Source organism: Cavenderia fasciculata (assembly GCF_000203815.1).
Source record: "Cavenderia fasciculata unplaced genomic scaffold Scf_Dfasci-G-p-12c09.r1-3, whole genome shotgun sequence".
NCBI lineage: Eukaryota > Evosea > Eumycetozoa > Acytosteliales > Cavenderiaceae > Cavenderia > Cavenderia fasciculata.
In genome coordinates, this window is record NW_004457736.1 from 1006518 (window position 1) to 1021430 (window position 14913).

The following is a 14913-nucleotide window of genomic DNA, read 5'->3' on the forward strand; positions in this document are numbered from 1 at the left end:
TTTGCAAATGGAGCATTCACAAACGCCAACAAACATCATGATCATCACAGAGTCATAAGAATAAGAACAATACAATTACAATACAATACTTAGAGATATAAAAGTCATGATGATGATGATGTTGATGATGATGATGTGAATATTGATCATCAACACAAGTAGTATAGGGTAACAAGGCCATTTGTTTACCGCGTGAGGGCAAAGTTGATTGGTCGTCAATTTCTTCTTTCATAAAGATTGTATGTGTTTTCTTTCTTGATGATGGGTTTTTTATTTTAAATCTATAACAAGTCTGTATATATTGGTACTTTAAATATAGAATCAATTGATTAGAGACGAGTTGGTCCATTTTTAAAAACTGTAAAGATATGTATCTTGTAAAATTACTGTCATAAATACTGTTTACTAATTATTATTTATTATCTTTTAGAATGGATGGTTTTGATAGACCGAATGCGAAATTGTCCATGACCACTAGCCTTGATGGGTTTTAAAAGAGCCAATTACAATAATACTAGTATGTACCAAATAAATAACCATGATATCGATATATGAGATTAAGCTACCATTACTCTTGAGCGTTCACAATTGTTTTGAGATTGACCACTTCTGAATTATTTGATTATTGATCCATTCCAAATATACTAACCATCTTGTCTAGCGTTGCTGGATGTGGCATGCATTGAACACTGCCGACACCAGTGCATATAATGTTGAAGATTCAAGGCACCTACACCTCTTGCGTTGGCGCTTGTCTTTTTATTTGATTAATCGTGATCCGATCCATGTAGCACGTAGTTTTATATGGTTGCATGTTTACTATATGAGATAGGCTTTGAAGAATAGCATTTTTTTTATTTGAATAATCTTTGAAACGACGATCCAATATCACCAATAGATACAACTTTTTGTGCTCTTTCTGTTTATATCATTTGTTTTTCCAAACAATGCTTTCTAGACCTCATCTTAGCCCATGGCTAATGGCGACTTTACGGAAAGTACTTTTTAGAAGGGTGAACCTCTCGCAAATTTTTTTGTCAACCATTTGATAGATAATTAAAAGATCTATCGATTGGTAAAAGAATAATTAAAAATAAAGAAGACCATAGAGAGAAATAAGTTTTACAAATAAATAGATTCTGAGGCGGTACTCCCAACCAAAAATTTTCAAAACCCCCATAGAAAATAAATATTCATTTTGTTTTTTTTGTATTTTTTTTTGGGGGGGGTGGCTTACAAGATTCTTCCAAACTACTCGAGCCAAGGATAATCATTATGTCTCTTTTAAGGTTATCAAATCTATTACTGCTACATATCATATCACAGATAGATGATAATATAGATACAATATGTTTATTGTTAACTTGTAAACAGTTGTATCGTAATGGTAGTGTTAGAAGATCGACGACGTTTAAAGGCATAGAAGCGATCACTGACAAGGGTCAGATATCAAAACAGTTTCAAGCGACAGCTACTCGTTTCAAACTCAACACATTTAAAGATATCTTGGAGAATAGTATATCTGATCAATATGTTATATTGGAGGAATTCAACGACTATCCTCAATGGATACAACAACGTATCACTAAATACAGAGCTGACACGAGTAACATTACAACTTTTTTGATGACCTATTACGTTCCATCGTCACTACAGATACTCTACAACGACGTTCCATCAATCGAGACACTATTCATCAACAACACACATATAGTTGTCGATCTTGGTTCCATTTCACTCTTGCCTCGTCTCGAACGTCTTTCGGTTCATAGCGTAAAAGAGGTGAAGCTTGGTCAACACACAACACTCAAGTCGATGAAACTAAAAGTTGATACACGATGCACTCTCTATGACTTGGGACTCACCAGATTCGTATCGCTGACCGATCTAAGTTTCAAGAATCAGTTTGTGTCTAGTATGGGACCAGGTCTATTGCCAATCAGTTTGACGTCACTCACTCTCAAATTGAACAAGACACCTCCACGAGATACATTCCATTCATTAAAGTCGCTCGTCAAACTCAAGATCACCTTGGAAAATGTACCAAAGGGAGAGGTAGAGGAGGAACAACAGGCAATCATCGATCTCGAACATCTACCCAACCTCGAGACATTCAAGCTCACTGACAACAAATCGTACAAAAAAGGCAAAAAGTACAGCATCGAGATGATTGTCCCTCCTTCCATCAAGATTCTTACAATCTGGTCCGATTGGGCACAAGTCCCATCACAATGTGTCATGCCATTGTTGGAGACGGTATGTGTTCACGGAAGCTTATTGATTGATGGAAGGGTCAGTCTAGCGTTGTGCCAATCTCTCAAGAAACTGATTATTGATGAATGCAGAGTTATCCTTCCGGCCAATATCATCCCATCCACCGTTAAAAAGGTTAGAATATTTAATTATGTAAATGGTGTTGATATATTTGAAAAGGTTGTATTCCCGCCGTCACTGACTCACCTATCCATCTCTGGAGACTGTGAGCATGTCAAACCCCCAGAGTCACTTGTCAAACTAAAGATAGATGTCTATAAAGCTTCAGTCTCACTTCCTCGCGGTTTGGAAAAGCTTACCTATTGGAGTCTTGACCCTTCATGTCATTTGATGACGTTTCCATCCAACTATCCACCCAACCTTGAAACAATCGACCTCCTTGATATCGAATCGAACGAGCTTGTTATTGACAATATACCACCACCTGTCACCAACCTATCAATACCCTTGAAAAGAAGTGGTAAGCTATGGTCTGATTATTCAATCACCTCCAAGTTAACCAAAGCCATCGTCTCGCAACAACAACAATGGCTACCACTCAATACCACACATCTAACATGCAAACTATGGGTTGTCTCCCCAAAATTTGTTTTTAGATTAGATGAAGTGATCAACCATACCAATGTTAGAGATTTATCTATCATTATTGACGATTTTTCTCACGTACCTTTCCCCACCTATCAATTTTCAATTCAAAGATTGGACAAGGACAATAATAATGTATTGGTATTGGAGAAACTGACAATGACAGGTGGAATCATCACTCAACGAAGAATATCAAAAAATCAACAACAACAACAACAACAAGATCAGCAGACACAATATCACCCCATCTATTTACATTTTGATCTTGGTGTTGTAACTACAACAACAAGTTATATTGAATTTGGATTGGATGGAAATTTATGTGTAAAGTCTGCAACTGGAACTATTATTGGTTGTATGGATACTCAACACTATTCAATTAAATGAATGCGATTGGTTGATGAGGGTCTCATCTTCCAAAATGCAAAGGGTGAAGTTGTATCTAGTTGGTTGATCCAACCATTGGAAGCACATGAAAAGTCACAATTTGTGATCAATCCTGGAAAATATCTTGAAGGAAAGAACCCAACACTCAACTATCTTTTGGAATATGATTTGGATGGTTCGACAGCTGGTGAAAGAGATAGAATGTATTTAACCAATGGTGTAAAATATTTCACTATTAATAATGCTGGTGACTTGTTACTTACAAGTGATTTGTCAAACTCGGCACTACTCAATTCATTCCCGTTCATTGCTGCACCTGACACTTTTATTTCACAAGGAAATCCAACACTTGGACTTCACAAGATAATGGTGATCTTTGTGTTTACCATGGTATGACTGGATCACAAACCTTGGCATGGTGTCTTGGCACCGTTGGACTTGTTGTCATGCCAGAACTGTTATCCAATCCATCACTTCGTGGTATTGCCTTGTTGTCTGATATAAATACGACTATCAAATGGACCCAGTGTATCCCGACTTCTCGAGATACCAATTCCAAATGCCCCTTGGTTCCTACATCAAGACTGGTCAGTCACTCTATCCCAACCGATTCATTACCAATGGTCGTGACTATCTCTTGCTCTCAACCGATGGAAACTTGAAGCTCTACGCATCAGTCCAACCATTCAGTCCTGGAGCCACAGCTTCATGGACCACCAACTTTGACACCTCCACTCTGACTGGTCCATTTGCACTCCACGTACGAGCAAGTGGACTATTTTTATATGATGGTGGTTCCAAAACATACTATGGAACCGTCATGAGATCATTTGACCCTTCAACAGAATACTTGGCCATGCAATTCTCTGAACCAACGCAAGTAGGATTCTTAATGGTCAATAGCATTGGTATTACAGGTGGTCAGTTCCTCTCAACCATCAATCGTGTCACCAGTCAGCCACTATTGACCAAAACCACTCCAGCTGGACAGCCACTCATCTTCCACTCTGGTCTTGTTCAACCACCACTTGACATTTCATTGAGACTAGAATTCTCATTTGGTTTCTTGCGCCTTGTATTTACAACAGTTGACCAAAGAGGATCATTTGACAAATTTGTCATGTCCGAGGCATACCAATCAGCACCACTCAACACCAATCCACAAGATGTATCATTCACCCAAAGGTTTGAAAACTCTCAACTCTGTTTTGAATCTTGTATTCTCGGTAGTAATTGTTATACTTGGTGTCCATTCTCCTCTGCCTATCAATACCAGCGATACACCATGTTACAAGGTTTCCCATCTCTTTTACTTTTAGATTCTAATTATCAAATTGCTTATTCTCTTAATCCAACTACAATTTTGATCACTCCTCAATTTTAAATAAATTTATTAAAAATATTTATTCAAAATACTACTATTAATTAAGTTATTTATTTATTTATAGAAAGATAAAACAACATATTTATCAAAAACAACCATAAACCAAACTTCTGCTGATATACTGATGTTTGGTGGCACAAAAAAGAAAAAAAAAATTTTGAATCTTAAAAAAGGTTGAAGTTGGGCTAAAATATCATAACAGTGGATGTAAAATGGTAGGAAAAAAAAATTTGTACATACAAGAAAAGTTCCACCAACTTTCTATTCATAATAATTTATTTATCAGAGATAATAACAATGAATACTATACAACAACAACAACAACAAAAAAAACAAAAACAAAAACAAAAACAAAAACAAAAACAAATACAACAACTAATAAAGAAAAAAAAGCAAAAAAAGAAACAACTTCAGCAGCAACAACAACAACAACAACAACAACAACAACAAAAACAAAAACAACAACAACAAAAACAACAAGAACCTAAAAGACATTTAATCAATCTACCACATTTAATAATCATAAAGATAATAGAGCAATTGGGATATGATGATGTTAGAACATATTATCCTGATAATAGTGGTATTATATGTCTATTGATGACATGTAAAACACTCTTTTTTACAATTAGACACAACTATCGGAACAGAATACAATTTGGTGGGAATGAAAGAACGTATCGCGAAACCATGATGCAAGAGGTTAATTTTTCTAATCTTTGTATCAAATCATTCCGGAATTTGTTTCAAAACCGATGGAATGATCGAGAACAAAGAAAAGATGGTGGCCATAATAATAAAAAGATAACAGTAAATCTCAAGGAGAGTGACTATGGTATTGAACCGACCGTTCCAAAAAAATCACTTGGTCGCTATGATGATCTCCTTTTCAAACCAAGAGAAACAAGTATTAGATTTCGATTGGATGAATATGTAACCAAACTTATGATCACTGGACTGTACGATAACTTACTACGAGATTATCATAAGAAAATTGGTTTTGACAACTTGGAAGAATTGGTTTTGCATCACATTACAGTTGATTCGATAGTAGATTTAAGTTGGTTACCAAAACATATACAGACATTGAAAATATGTGCTGTTTGCAAAAAAGAAAACACTTTACCTCCAATCTTTAAGTTTCCAGAGGCTATTACCAAGCTAGTTCTCTCATCTGATATTCGATTGGATTCAAACAGCCCAAGCCTTGTCTTTCCATCTTTGCTCACATCTCTCGATTTGGATTTAAGTAAGAATGATAACTTGCCAGTTAACCTCGAAAATCTGTCATCACTCACCAGCTTGTCTATGGACCGAAATCCTTTCCACTAGATAGATGCAAACATGCTTGTACATATATCACCATAACAAATATTTTATTCGATTGAAACTACCAGGTGTCAACAACATGACAAACGGGTGGCTTCCTAATAGTTTGGAGTATTTGGATATAGGTTCTATTAAAAGTACCGAGCCGATTCACCTTCCTCCTAGAATCAATACCCTCTCATTGGAAAGGGTAGATGTACTTCCAATTGGTTTCCTTCCATCATCGCTCAAGGTATTGAGAATCGAACAATCTACCGATTCTAGAATCGAGCCTGGAGCTTTTCCTGATGGACTAGAAACTCTTCGACTTCGTCATTACCGTGGTCCTCTCAATAGATTGGCTTTACCAAACTCAATCAAAACATTGGACATTTATCGTTGTAATATACATGATTTGGAAGATCTTGTTCTCCCAAACAAACTTGTGGAATTCACTTGTTCAGACTGGGAACACAGGAAAGCACCCAAACATTACCCACCATCTATCAAGACCATTCAATACTACGACTTAAAACAACCAATCTATTTTATTCCATCATCTTTGACATCATTTAGATGTTTGGCAGTACCAATTCATCCTGACGATCCGATTTATGGTCCAAAAATCAATTGGGAATTAATTAATAATAATAATAATAATAATAATAATAATAATAATAATAATAATAATAATAATAATAATAATAATAATAATAATAATAATAGTGCTCTACTCCTACCAAACAATTTAAAACATATTGATTTCCAAGTAAAATCAAAAGATATCACTATATAATATGGAAGGTGTTGGATTTAGTTTTAGAATTGATCAATTAATTAACCAAACAAACTTGGAATCATTTGCAATATCTATTCACCATTTCACTCAACAATTTTCAATCAGAAGATTATATAGTAATAATAGATATGTATTATTATTAACAGAAATTAATCTTTTTGGTGGTATCATCAAACAGAAATCCATAAATGGTCGTTTGAAGAAGAATAACTATCAACCGCTCTACATCAACTATAAAACAAGCACTTTCGATTATGATGATGAAGATATAAAAGTAATAGTATCCCTTAGCGCCCAAAATCCAAATCTTCAATCAGATGAATATTATGGTGACTATGACGAATGGAACATGTAAACAAAAACTACAATAATAAAAAAAAACTTTGTATATTATTTCCAAGATATTACAAGACTCAAACCCTTAAGGTTTCACGACATGTCTCTATTAAAGTTATCAAATTTATTACTATTACATATTATATCACAGATAGATAATGGAGATACAATATGTTTGTTAACTTGTAAACGGTTGTACGGTAATAGTAGTAGTGTTAGAAGATTGATTACATTCAAAGGTATTAGAGTTATCACTGACAAGGGTCAGATATCTCTTCCTTATCCGGTATCACAACAATTTCAAGCAACGGCTACTCGTTTCAAACTCAACACATTTAAAGATATATTGAAGAATAGTATATCTGATCAACATGTCGTACATCCAGATACAGAATATTTCGACGACTATCCTCAATGGATACAACAACGTATCTCATCCTCTACCGACAGAACTAGCTCTGACAAGAGTAGCATTACAACTGTTTTAGTAAACAATGACCAACCATCATCAACACTAAAATCACTCTACAACGACATACCATCAGTCGAGACTCTATTCATCGACGGTACTAAACAACAACTAGTTTTTAGTTACGCTTCAATCGATCTTGGTTCTATTGCACTGTTGCCTCGTCTCGAATATCTTTCAGTTTATTGTGCAAATCAGGTGAAACTTGGTCAACATACAACACTCAGGTCACTGAAACTAGACGTAGGCACCTCATGCACTCTCTCTGACTTGGGACTTAAAAGATTTGTATCACTGACCGATCTAAGCTTCAAGAATCATTTTGTGTCTAGTATGGGCCCAGATCAATTGCCAATCAGTTTGACGTCACTCACTATCAGATTGAACAAGACACCTCCACGAGATACATTCCATTCATTAAAGCCGCTTGTCAAACTCAAGATCACCTTGCAAAATGTACCAGGAGAGGTAGAGGCGCAAGAACAAGGATTCTTCGATCTCGAACATCTACGCAACCTCGAGACATTCAAGATTACCGACAACAACTACCACCCAACTGGTTTCAAGTACAGCATGGAGATTAGTATCCCTCCTTCCATCAAGACTCTTACAATCCGGTCCAATTGGGTGCGCATCCCATCACAGTGTGTCATGCCATTGTTGGAGACACTGCGTGTTGATGGAAGCATATTTATTGATGGAAGAGTCAGTCTAATAACATGCCAATCTCTCAAGAAAACTGGGTATTGATGAATGCAGAGTTATCCTTCCGGCCAATATCATCCCATCCACCGTCGAAAGGGTTAGAATAGAAAATTGTGCAAGAGACACAAATTTACTTGAACAAGTTGTATTCCCACCGTCACTGACTCACCTATCCATCTCTGGATACTCTAATAATATCAAACCACCTCAATCACTCGTTAAGCTAATGCTTGACTATGGATATAAAGCTTCAATCGTATTGCCTCGAGGTTTGAAAAAACTGTCTTATTGTAGTATTTACTACAAATGTCATTCGATGACATTCCCATCCGACTATCCACCCAATCTTGAAACAATCGATCTACTCCGACTCAAAGTGGATCACCTTGTTCTTGACAATATACCACCTTGCATCACCAAGCTATTGATGCCATTGACAAAAAGTGGTAAGCTGTGGCGCGGTGGTCCTCGATTCTACTCAATCACCTCTAGGTTGACCAAAGCCATATCGCAACAACCACAATGGCTGCCACTCAATACCACACATCTAACATGTAAACTATGGGGAGAATATGCAGTATTTGTGTTTAGATTAGATGAAGTGATCAACCATACCAATGTTAGAGATTTATCAATCATTATTGACAATTTTTCTAGTGGACCTCTCACAACCTATCATTTTGCAATTCAAAGATTGGACGCAGACAATAGAAATGTATTGGTATTGGAGAAACAGTCACTTACAGGTGGAATCATCACTCAACGACAAATAACAACAAACAATCAACAACAACAACAAGATGATCAGCAGACACAATCGCAGTATCATCCCATCTATTTACATTTTGAAACCCGCTCTGACTCTCCTTATGAATTGAAATGGAGTTTTGCCAAAGACAAATATAAATATGAATATATCAATTATGATAGCGATGATGACGATTCTTCTTGAAACAAAAAAAAATGGAAAAAACCATTCAATAAATAGTGGCCAGGCTTTAATTAACTTTGGGTTGGATTATCAAGATGATATCATTCTCTACCGTATTTCCACCAACTTGATTGTCTTATTATTAAACAAAAAGTATTTTAATTTTTGTTGAATTTTTGGCAAGAGAGAGATTTTTCGCCAAAGTTTATTCATCGAAAAAAAAATCATGAGTTGTGATTGTTTTAAAGAAAGAATAATGAATTGAACAACTTTAACAAAGTATCAGTTATGGCTACCTTTTTAAAACTTATTATTATTGATAGATAGAGAGAGAAAAGAGAGATGTTTTTTAAAACGAACCAACAAAAACAATATTTAAAAAGATTAACTAAACCATTTTACAATGATAGTAATGATGATGACCAATTCTATGACCCATCGAAATTAATATTACAACAACAATCTTCTTCTTCATCTTCTTCATCCTCTTCTTCACCTTCATTACCAGATATATTATGGAGAAAGATAATTGGATTAACAGATGATGTAGAATGTATAAAATATAGATTTAAAGAAGAGAATGATTTGATACCTTATATCATTTCGATTACTTACTCTACCGTTCAAGATCGAGAGTTGCAAAGACGTAAAGGAGTGTATGATACATCGGTTGTGAATCGTATCATGGCTGTCAATCAAAAGTATTCGAGTGTGTGCAGACGTTGGAGGGATGGTGTCACACCGTATATCGACTATGGTATTGTAGAGTTGTCGCAAAAGGCTGATCTAAGGTGCCTACACAAACTGGTTAGCAAAAAGAGATTGCGTATTGTTAGATCTCTGTTTCTCAACTTTAACTTTATGCAGTTGTCTGGTGATGACTCTAGAAAGGCTCTCGAACGTCTGAGTCAAATCTCCAAGGCACTGGTCATTGGCAATGAAAAGAGTCATAGTCTGTCAACTCTGGTCGTGCTAAAGACCACTACTGACGACTCTCGTCTGTGTGCCAGCAAGCTGATCGAGCTGACTCAAGTGTCCAACTTTATCGTACTTCCACTCCATGCCAACGAGAATGCATCGTTGTCTAGCGTACATGACGAGCAACCCGTGTATCACGCCAAATCACTCACCTCATTGCAGCTGTCGTATGTCGCTAACCGGTCGCTTGCGGGATACATTGATTGTGGCTGGTCACACTACACCGAGCATGGTGTCGGTCTCTTGTTGACCAACTTTTGTCTCAACCGTATGCAAATGGATGTTGACCAGTTTCAAAAACTCTGTAAACTCTTGGAACACTCTAAAACCATCACCAATATTGAAATATCGTCTAGTGTCTTGTCTGACAAGATCGTACATCTGACAGATGCACTTGCCAACCACACAACCGTCACTCGACTCTGTATCAGTGACAATGCTATCCGGTCGGCACAGCCTATATGCCAACTGCTGCGCGCCAACAAGATCATTCAACACTTGGACATTTCAAACAATGAATTGGTCACGCCCGGTTTTGGTGCAGAGTATGTACTCGAGACACTAATCGAAGAACTAAACCCAACCCCAAACCCTCTCTTGTCACTCAATTTGAGTCAGTGTGGAAAGATCAACACTGTACTCTTGGGAGAATACCTTTTAAAAGCACCAATGCTACAACATCTCGGTATACACCGTATAAAACAAGATAGTGAATCTACAGACGAACATTTTTTCGAGTCACTCGCTAGAAACAAGACCCTATTTTCAATTGACCTCTCTTATTTAAAGATTGGGTCTTCAGGTCAAGCATTTTTCAACTTTTTCTCCAACAATACAACACTTAAACGATGTGATCTCTCTTGGTCACTACAAGATGCTCGTGGTATTATCCAACACACATTGCTCAACAACAACACCCTCACCCACCTCAACCTCAGTCTCAACCAATTGGATGCATCCGATGGTCTGGCACTAGGTAATGTCCTCGAAAAAAATACTAGTCTTGTCCATCTCAACCTATCGGCCAATGTCATTGGATGGTCAGGTTGTGTCCACATTTTCAAAGCACTACGTCACAACTCTACCCTTACCCATCTCAATCTTCGTCGTAATCTTATTAAGGCTCCGGCTCTAAACAACAACGCAGACAAGGGTGTATTCTTTCATGCTCTTAATAATCTCCAGAATCATAGTCAATGTCGTCTCAAGTATTTGGATATTTCTGGTAATCATCTTGGACAGACGGCTAGTGAAATGGTCCTTGCCCTTCCATTCAACAACACCCTATACCATATCGATCTATCCAACAATCACATTGATACAAGTACTGGTCTCATGCTTTACGAAGTGCTAGAAATGAACAAAACCCTTGGTGTCGTCAACTTTCATGGTAATTTATTGGGTGGCTACGTAAGAGAATTACTCTTTGACCGTTATATCGAAAAATTCCCTCGATTCTTTTCCATTAATCTCAGTTTGGATCGTCAAAGTTTTGGTGAACCTTTGGCTTGGCAACATTCTTCAAGTCTTGTTACTTGGCCTTATTTAAAATTGTGGAAAATTTATTTAAAATTAAAATTGGGTCATAATATTTATCATTAAATTAAATAAATAAATTAAAAAAAAAGAAAAAATTCACAATTGGGGTAAACCTGACTTTTAGGATTACGATTTGATATTCTTTGAAATCCAATGCTACTAGTTTGGAAATGGAATAAAAAACAATAGGTTTTTTTTTTGTTTTAGAGGTTTTCCCTTTGAGGATTCAATGGAAATCAATAAAAATAGGTTATAAATTTAGCTATGGATGCAGAGAACAAGAAAAGCAAAAAAACGAGACTTGGCAGGGCTGGCCTGCAAAAAAACAAAAGATTTTGAATGATGCAGGGGTTGAACCTGCGACCTATTGGTTCGTAGCCAATCGCTCTTCCAACTGAGCTAAACATCCATTGACTCTTGTGTTTTTGGATATGTTTTTTTCAGTTGGAAGATATCGAGCAAATATTTTCTGAGTTGCAAGTGCCAAACGCACAACCGCAATAGACACCCTCTGTTAGAACTCAACTAATGAATAGTGAACGTACTCCAACAGACACCCGATTCACCCAGCCCCAATTTTCCATTACTTGTTTGATTAGACGATGACGAAGATCGTAACTAATCTTGATCCGATTAGAAATGAAGTCAATCGTCACCAAACGATCTCGAATATCTTAAACTAATTCAAAACTGCAAGTCGATACTATTTAAATGTCAACCTGGTCATGCATACTTGAAAACAATGTGCAATTCTCGTCTAAAGGAACAAGATTGGCGTCTCGATTATGGTACCATCCATGTAAACACTAGGTTAGCTCAACAATAATAATAAAGACAAATAATAAAAGTATATAGGAGAATAAAATAATGAATGATGCACATACGATCGTATAAGATCAAAGTAAATGTAGGATCTAGATGGTATCATTTTATATACAGCATACAATCTACTCCCATGTCCAAATGGAGTATTGTATAGCACCAGTCATTCTATTCTAGTCTAATCTAATCTATTCCATTATATTCTAATAAACTACGGTTGTTGACAGGTACTGACTTGGCAAGCACTGAATATAAAAGAGTATCGATCTACTCTGTAATAATTAATCGTAATTATATACACATTAATTATTATCTATCTATAATCCCCTAAACCTATCTACTGTCTAAAAGTATTATTATTTATCTATCATATATCTATATTATCTCTACCACTACATATATAAACATTCTACAGTAAACTGGTTTTAGACAATGCAATTCTTGGTTGTAGACGAACGAGTAATACTTACTAATCTTCAACAATCAACATGATAGTACTACCCAGTCATCTAGAGACACTCTTTGCTCATTACCTCTTCATCTTCACCAAAAGATCATAAAAATAATATATACTTGATTGTTAACAAGTAAACCAAAAACTATCAATACCCATTAAATGATTCAATAAAATCTTTTTTTTTTTTAAATTAAAAAAACATTATATTTATTATTATACAAAACCAACAAACTATTATTATTAAAATTAAACTATTTAGAAGATCTATTTAATTTTTCTCTCTCTTCTTTTTCTTTTCTCTTTTGAATGAGTTGGATGATTTCAGGAGTGTAGATAAAAGGTTTGGAATGTTTCTTGACACCTTCAAGCTCCACCCACTCCAATCTATCTCTTTCCTTTTCTTCATACACTGACAAGTCAGCATTCAACACATAATCGTCAAAGGTTAGTATTTCATCATGATTGTCATCGGCTCCCAATCTACTGCATTCGAGAAAGTATTGGAATTTGACAGCTGAAAAGTTTCCAACATGGCCTTGATGTTGGAGCTTGACCTTTTTGAGTCTTTCCAATTCGTTGATTTGTTGGTGGTTGAGTGTTGGGTCTTGACGAAGCACTTGTAATTGTTGGTTGATGGCGGCCAACTGTTGTGCATTTAATAGGTCTTTGTAGGCATTGACGGTTGCACAAGAGTTGAAACAGGCGCAAATCAGAACGACGTTGTCCAACGTGTATCCAAGCAGCGGATTGAGCCTCTCGACGGAGAGTAAGAGAGGATCGCCTTTTTTGGTAGACATCAATATACCGGAATAGTACCAACGAACCCTTAAAAATCCAAGAGAGATATCATACTGTAATACTACTTTACGAGACTCCAATCCATTGCGATGATCGTTGGAGCTTTTTGAGTTGAAAGTCTTTTTCTTAGCAACGATAGAAGATTTTGATTTAGAAATAATGATGTGAATACCTTTAGTTGGGCAGCGTCGAGTTTTGGTCCATAGTTTGCAAGGTATTTATCCATTTTGCGTAGCAACTCTTTGGTCCACTTTGCTGATGTATTCAGTTCTCTAGCAACACCTTCGACATTGTCGGGTCTGTAGACAATGCCATCATTGATTCTGTTGACACTAAACTGAATGTTTGATCCCGTAACTATTGCCATTCTAGCGCTCGATATTGCGCAGAAACCTTCCTGGTAGTCAGCGAGAACTAGAATCAACTTGTTCAAAAACACCGTCTTTCTTTGATTGATCCCTGTGTGAAATGTTTAGATCGATAGTGTAAAAAAACTCTGCCTCCATTCTTCTATTATTATCAAAATAAATAAATAAAAATTAAATTAAATTATTTAATAAAATAAAATTAATTAATCCAACTCTATTGTTTCTATATAATTTAAATATTTACTTGCAACTAAAACAGGTTTCAGGTTGATCACAATTACAAAATGGTACGGTTGGAATACCATATTTCTTTTCCAACATTTCTGTTTGGGAGATATACAAAGTTGGATCAATCGTTGGTATTTGTGATTGTGGTTGTTGGGTAAGAATGAATCTGGGCTTTTTTGAAAACTTTTGATCGATTGGACCAGACTGGCTTACATACATATATTCTGGTCTACTTGGAAGATGATTGGATGTATGTAGTGGTCTATTTGAATTTGAAGTCAAAAAAGGGGAAGAAGATAATTCATCGTCCACGATCATTGCGTTGAATGGTAATCCAATTGCTTCTCTAATTATTTCATTTCTCAAATGAAAATTGTTATACATTATATAAATATATAGATAAATAAATTTGATATAGTTTATATTATATTAAATTGTTACATTGTATTGTTGTTGTAGTATTGTTGTTGTAGTTGTTTTTTTTTTTTTTTTTTTTGAGATCAAACACCAATCAATCAATCAATCACATTTCAGCCAATCAATTA

The 14913-nt window shown here is 35.9% G+C and overlaps 9 protein-coding genes and 1 non-coding gene across 10 annotated transcripts in view; 6 read left to right on the forward strand and 4 right to left on the reverse strand.

Moving 5' to 3' along the window:
* Positions 1–849, reverse strand: part of DFA_06309 (uncharacterized protein) — a gene marked incomplete at both ends in the record, with an annotated part of 1891 nt that extends 1042 nt beyond the window's left edge. Inside the window, 3 exons of the mRNA XM_004361957.1 lie at positions 85–225; positions 650–750; positions 821–849. Of these exons, the coding sequence (XP_004362014.1) occupies positions 85–225; positions 650–750; positions 821–849 (271 nt within the window). The remainder of the gene's footprint in view (positions 1–84; positions 226–649; positions 751–820) is intronic.
* A 426-nt stretch (positions 850–1275) lies between these two features.
* On the forward strand, positions 1276–3246 carry DFA_06310 (uncharacterized protein; the record flags this gene model as incomplete). The annotated part of the gene is made up of 2 exons (XM_004361958.1): positions 1276–2256; positions 2521–3246. 2 exons carry the CDS (start codon positions 1276–1278, stop codon positions 3244–3246), a joined length of 1707 nt encoding a protein of 568 aa, XP_004362015.1.
* A 149-nt stretch (positions 3247–3395) lies between these two features.
* DFA_06311 (uncharacterized protein) lies at positions 3396–3694 on the reverse strand (the record flags this gene model as incomplete). Its single annotated transcript, XM_004361959.1, has 2 exons — positions 3396–3600; positions 3633–3694. 2 exons carry the CDS (start codon positions 3692–3694, stop codon positions 3396–3398), a joined length of 267 nt encoding a protein of 88 aa, XP_004362016.1.
* Positions 3695–3763: 69 nt separating this feature from the next.
* On the forward strand, positions 3764–4630 carry DFA_06312 (uncharacterized protein; the record flags this gene model as incomplete). Its single annotated transcript, XM_004361960.1, has 1 exon — positions 3764–4630. The coding sequence occupies one exon, from the start codon at positions 3764–3766 to the stop codon at positions 4628–4630; it is 867 nt and encodes a 288-aa protein (XP_004362017.1).
* A 297-nt stretch (positions 4631–4927) lies between these two features.
* Positions 4928–5962, forward strand: DFA_06313 (uncharacterized protein; the record flags this gene model as incomplete). The annotated part of the gene is made up of 1 exon (XM_004361961.1): positions 4928–5962. The coding sequence occupies one exon, from the start codon at positions 4928–4930 to the stop codon at positions 5960–5962; it is 1035 nt and encodes a 344-aa protein (XP_004362018.1).
* A 76-nt stretch (positions 5963–6038) lies between these two features.
* Positions 6039–7092, forward strand: DFA_06314 (uncharacterized protein; the record flags this gene model as incomplete). Its single annotated transcript, XM_004361962.1, has 2 exons — positions 6039–6707; positions 6916–7092. 2 exons carry the CDS (start codon positions 6039–6041, stop codon positions 7090–7092), a joined length of 846 nt encoding a protein of 281 aa, XP_004362019.1.
* Positions 7093–7173: 81 nt separating this feature from the next.
* Positions 7174–9199, forward strand: DFA_06315 (uncharacterized protein; the record flags this gene model as incomplete). The annotated part of the gene is made up of 2 exons (XM_004361963.1): positions 7174–8285; positions 8542–9199. 2 exons carry the CDS (start codon positions 7174–7176, stop codon positions 9197–9199), a joined length of 1770 nt encoding a protein of 589 aa, XP_004362020.1.
* A 321-nt stretch (positions 9200–9520) lies between these two features.
* Positions 9521–11758, forward strand: DFA_06316 (uncharacterized protein; the record flags this gene model as incomplete). Its single annotated transcript, XM_004361964.1, has 2 exons — positions 9521–9834; positions 10015–11758. The coding sequence occupies 2 exons, from the start codon at positions 9521–9523 to the stop codon at positions 11756–11758; spliced, it is 2058 nt and encodes a 685-aa protein (XP_004362021.1).
* Positions 11759–12031: 273 nt separating this feature from the next.
* On the reverse strand, positions 12032–12104 carry DFA_06317. Its single transcript has one exon. It is a non-coding gene; the product is annotated as a tRNA-Arg (tRNA).
* A 596-nt stretch (positions 12105–12700) lies between these two features.
* On the reverse strand, positions 12701–14752 carry DFA_06318 (uncharacterized protein; the record flags this gene model as incomplete). The annotated part of the gene is made up of 4 exons (XM_004361965.1): positions 12701–12762; positions 13505–13799; positions 13843–14104; positions 14385–14752. 4 exons carry the CDS (start codon positions 14750–14752, stop codon positions 12701–12703), a joined length of 987 nt encoding a protein of 328 aa, XP_004362022.1.
* Positions 14753–14913: the final 161 nt, after the last annotated feature.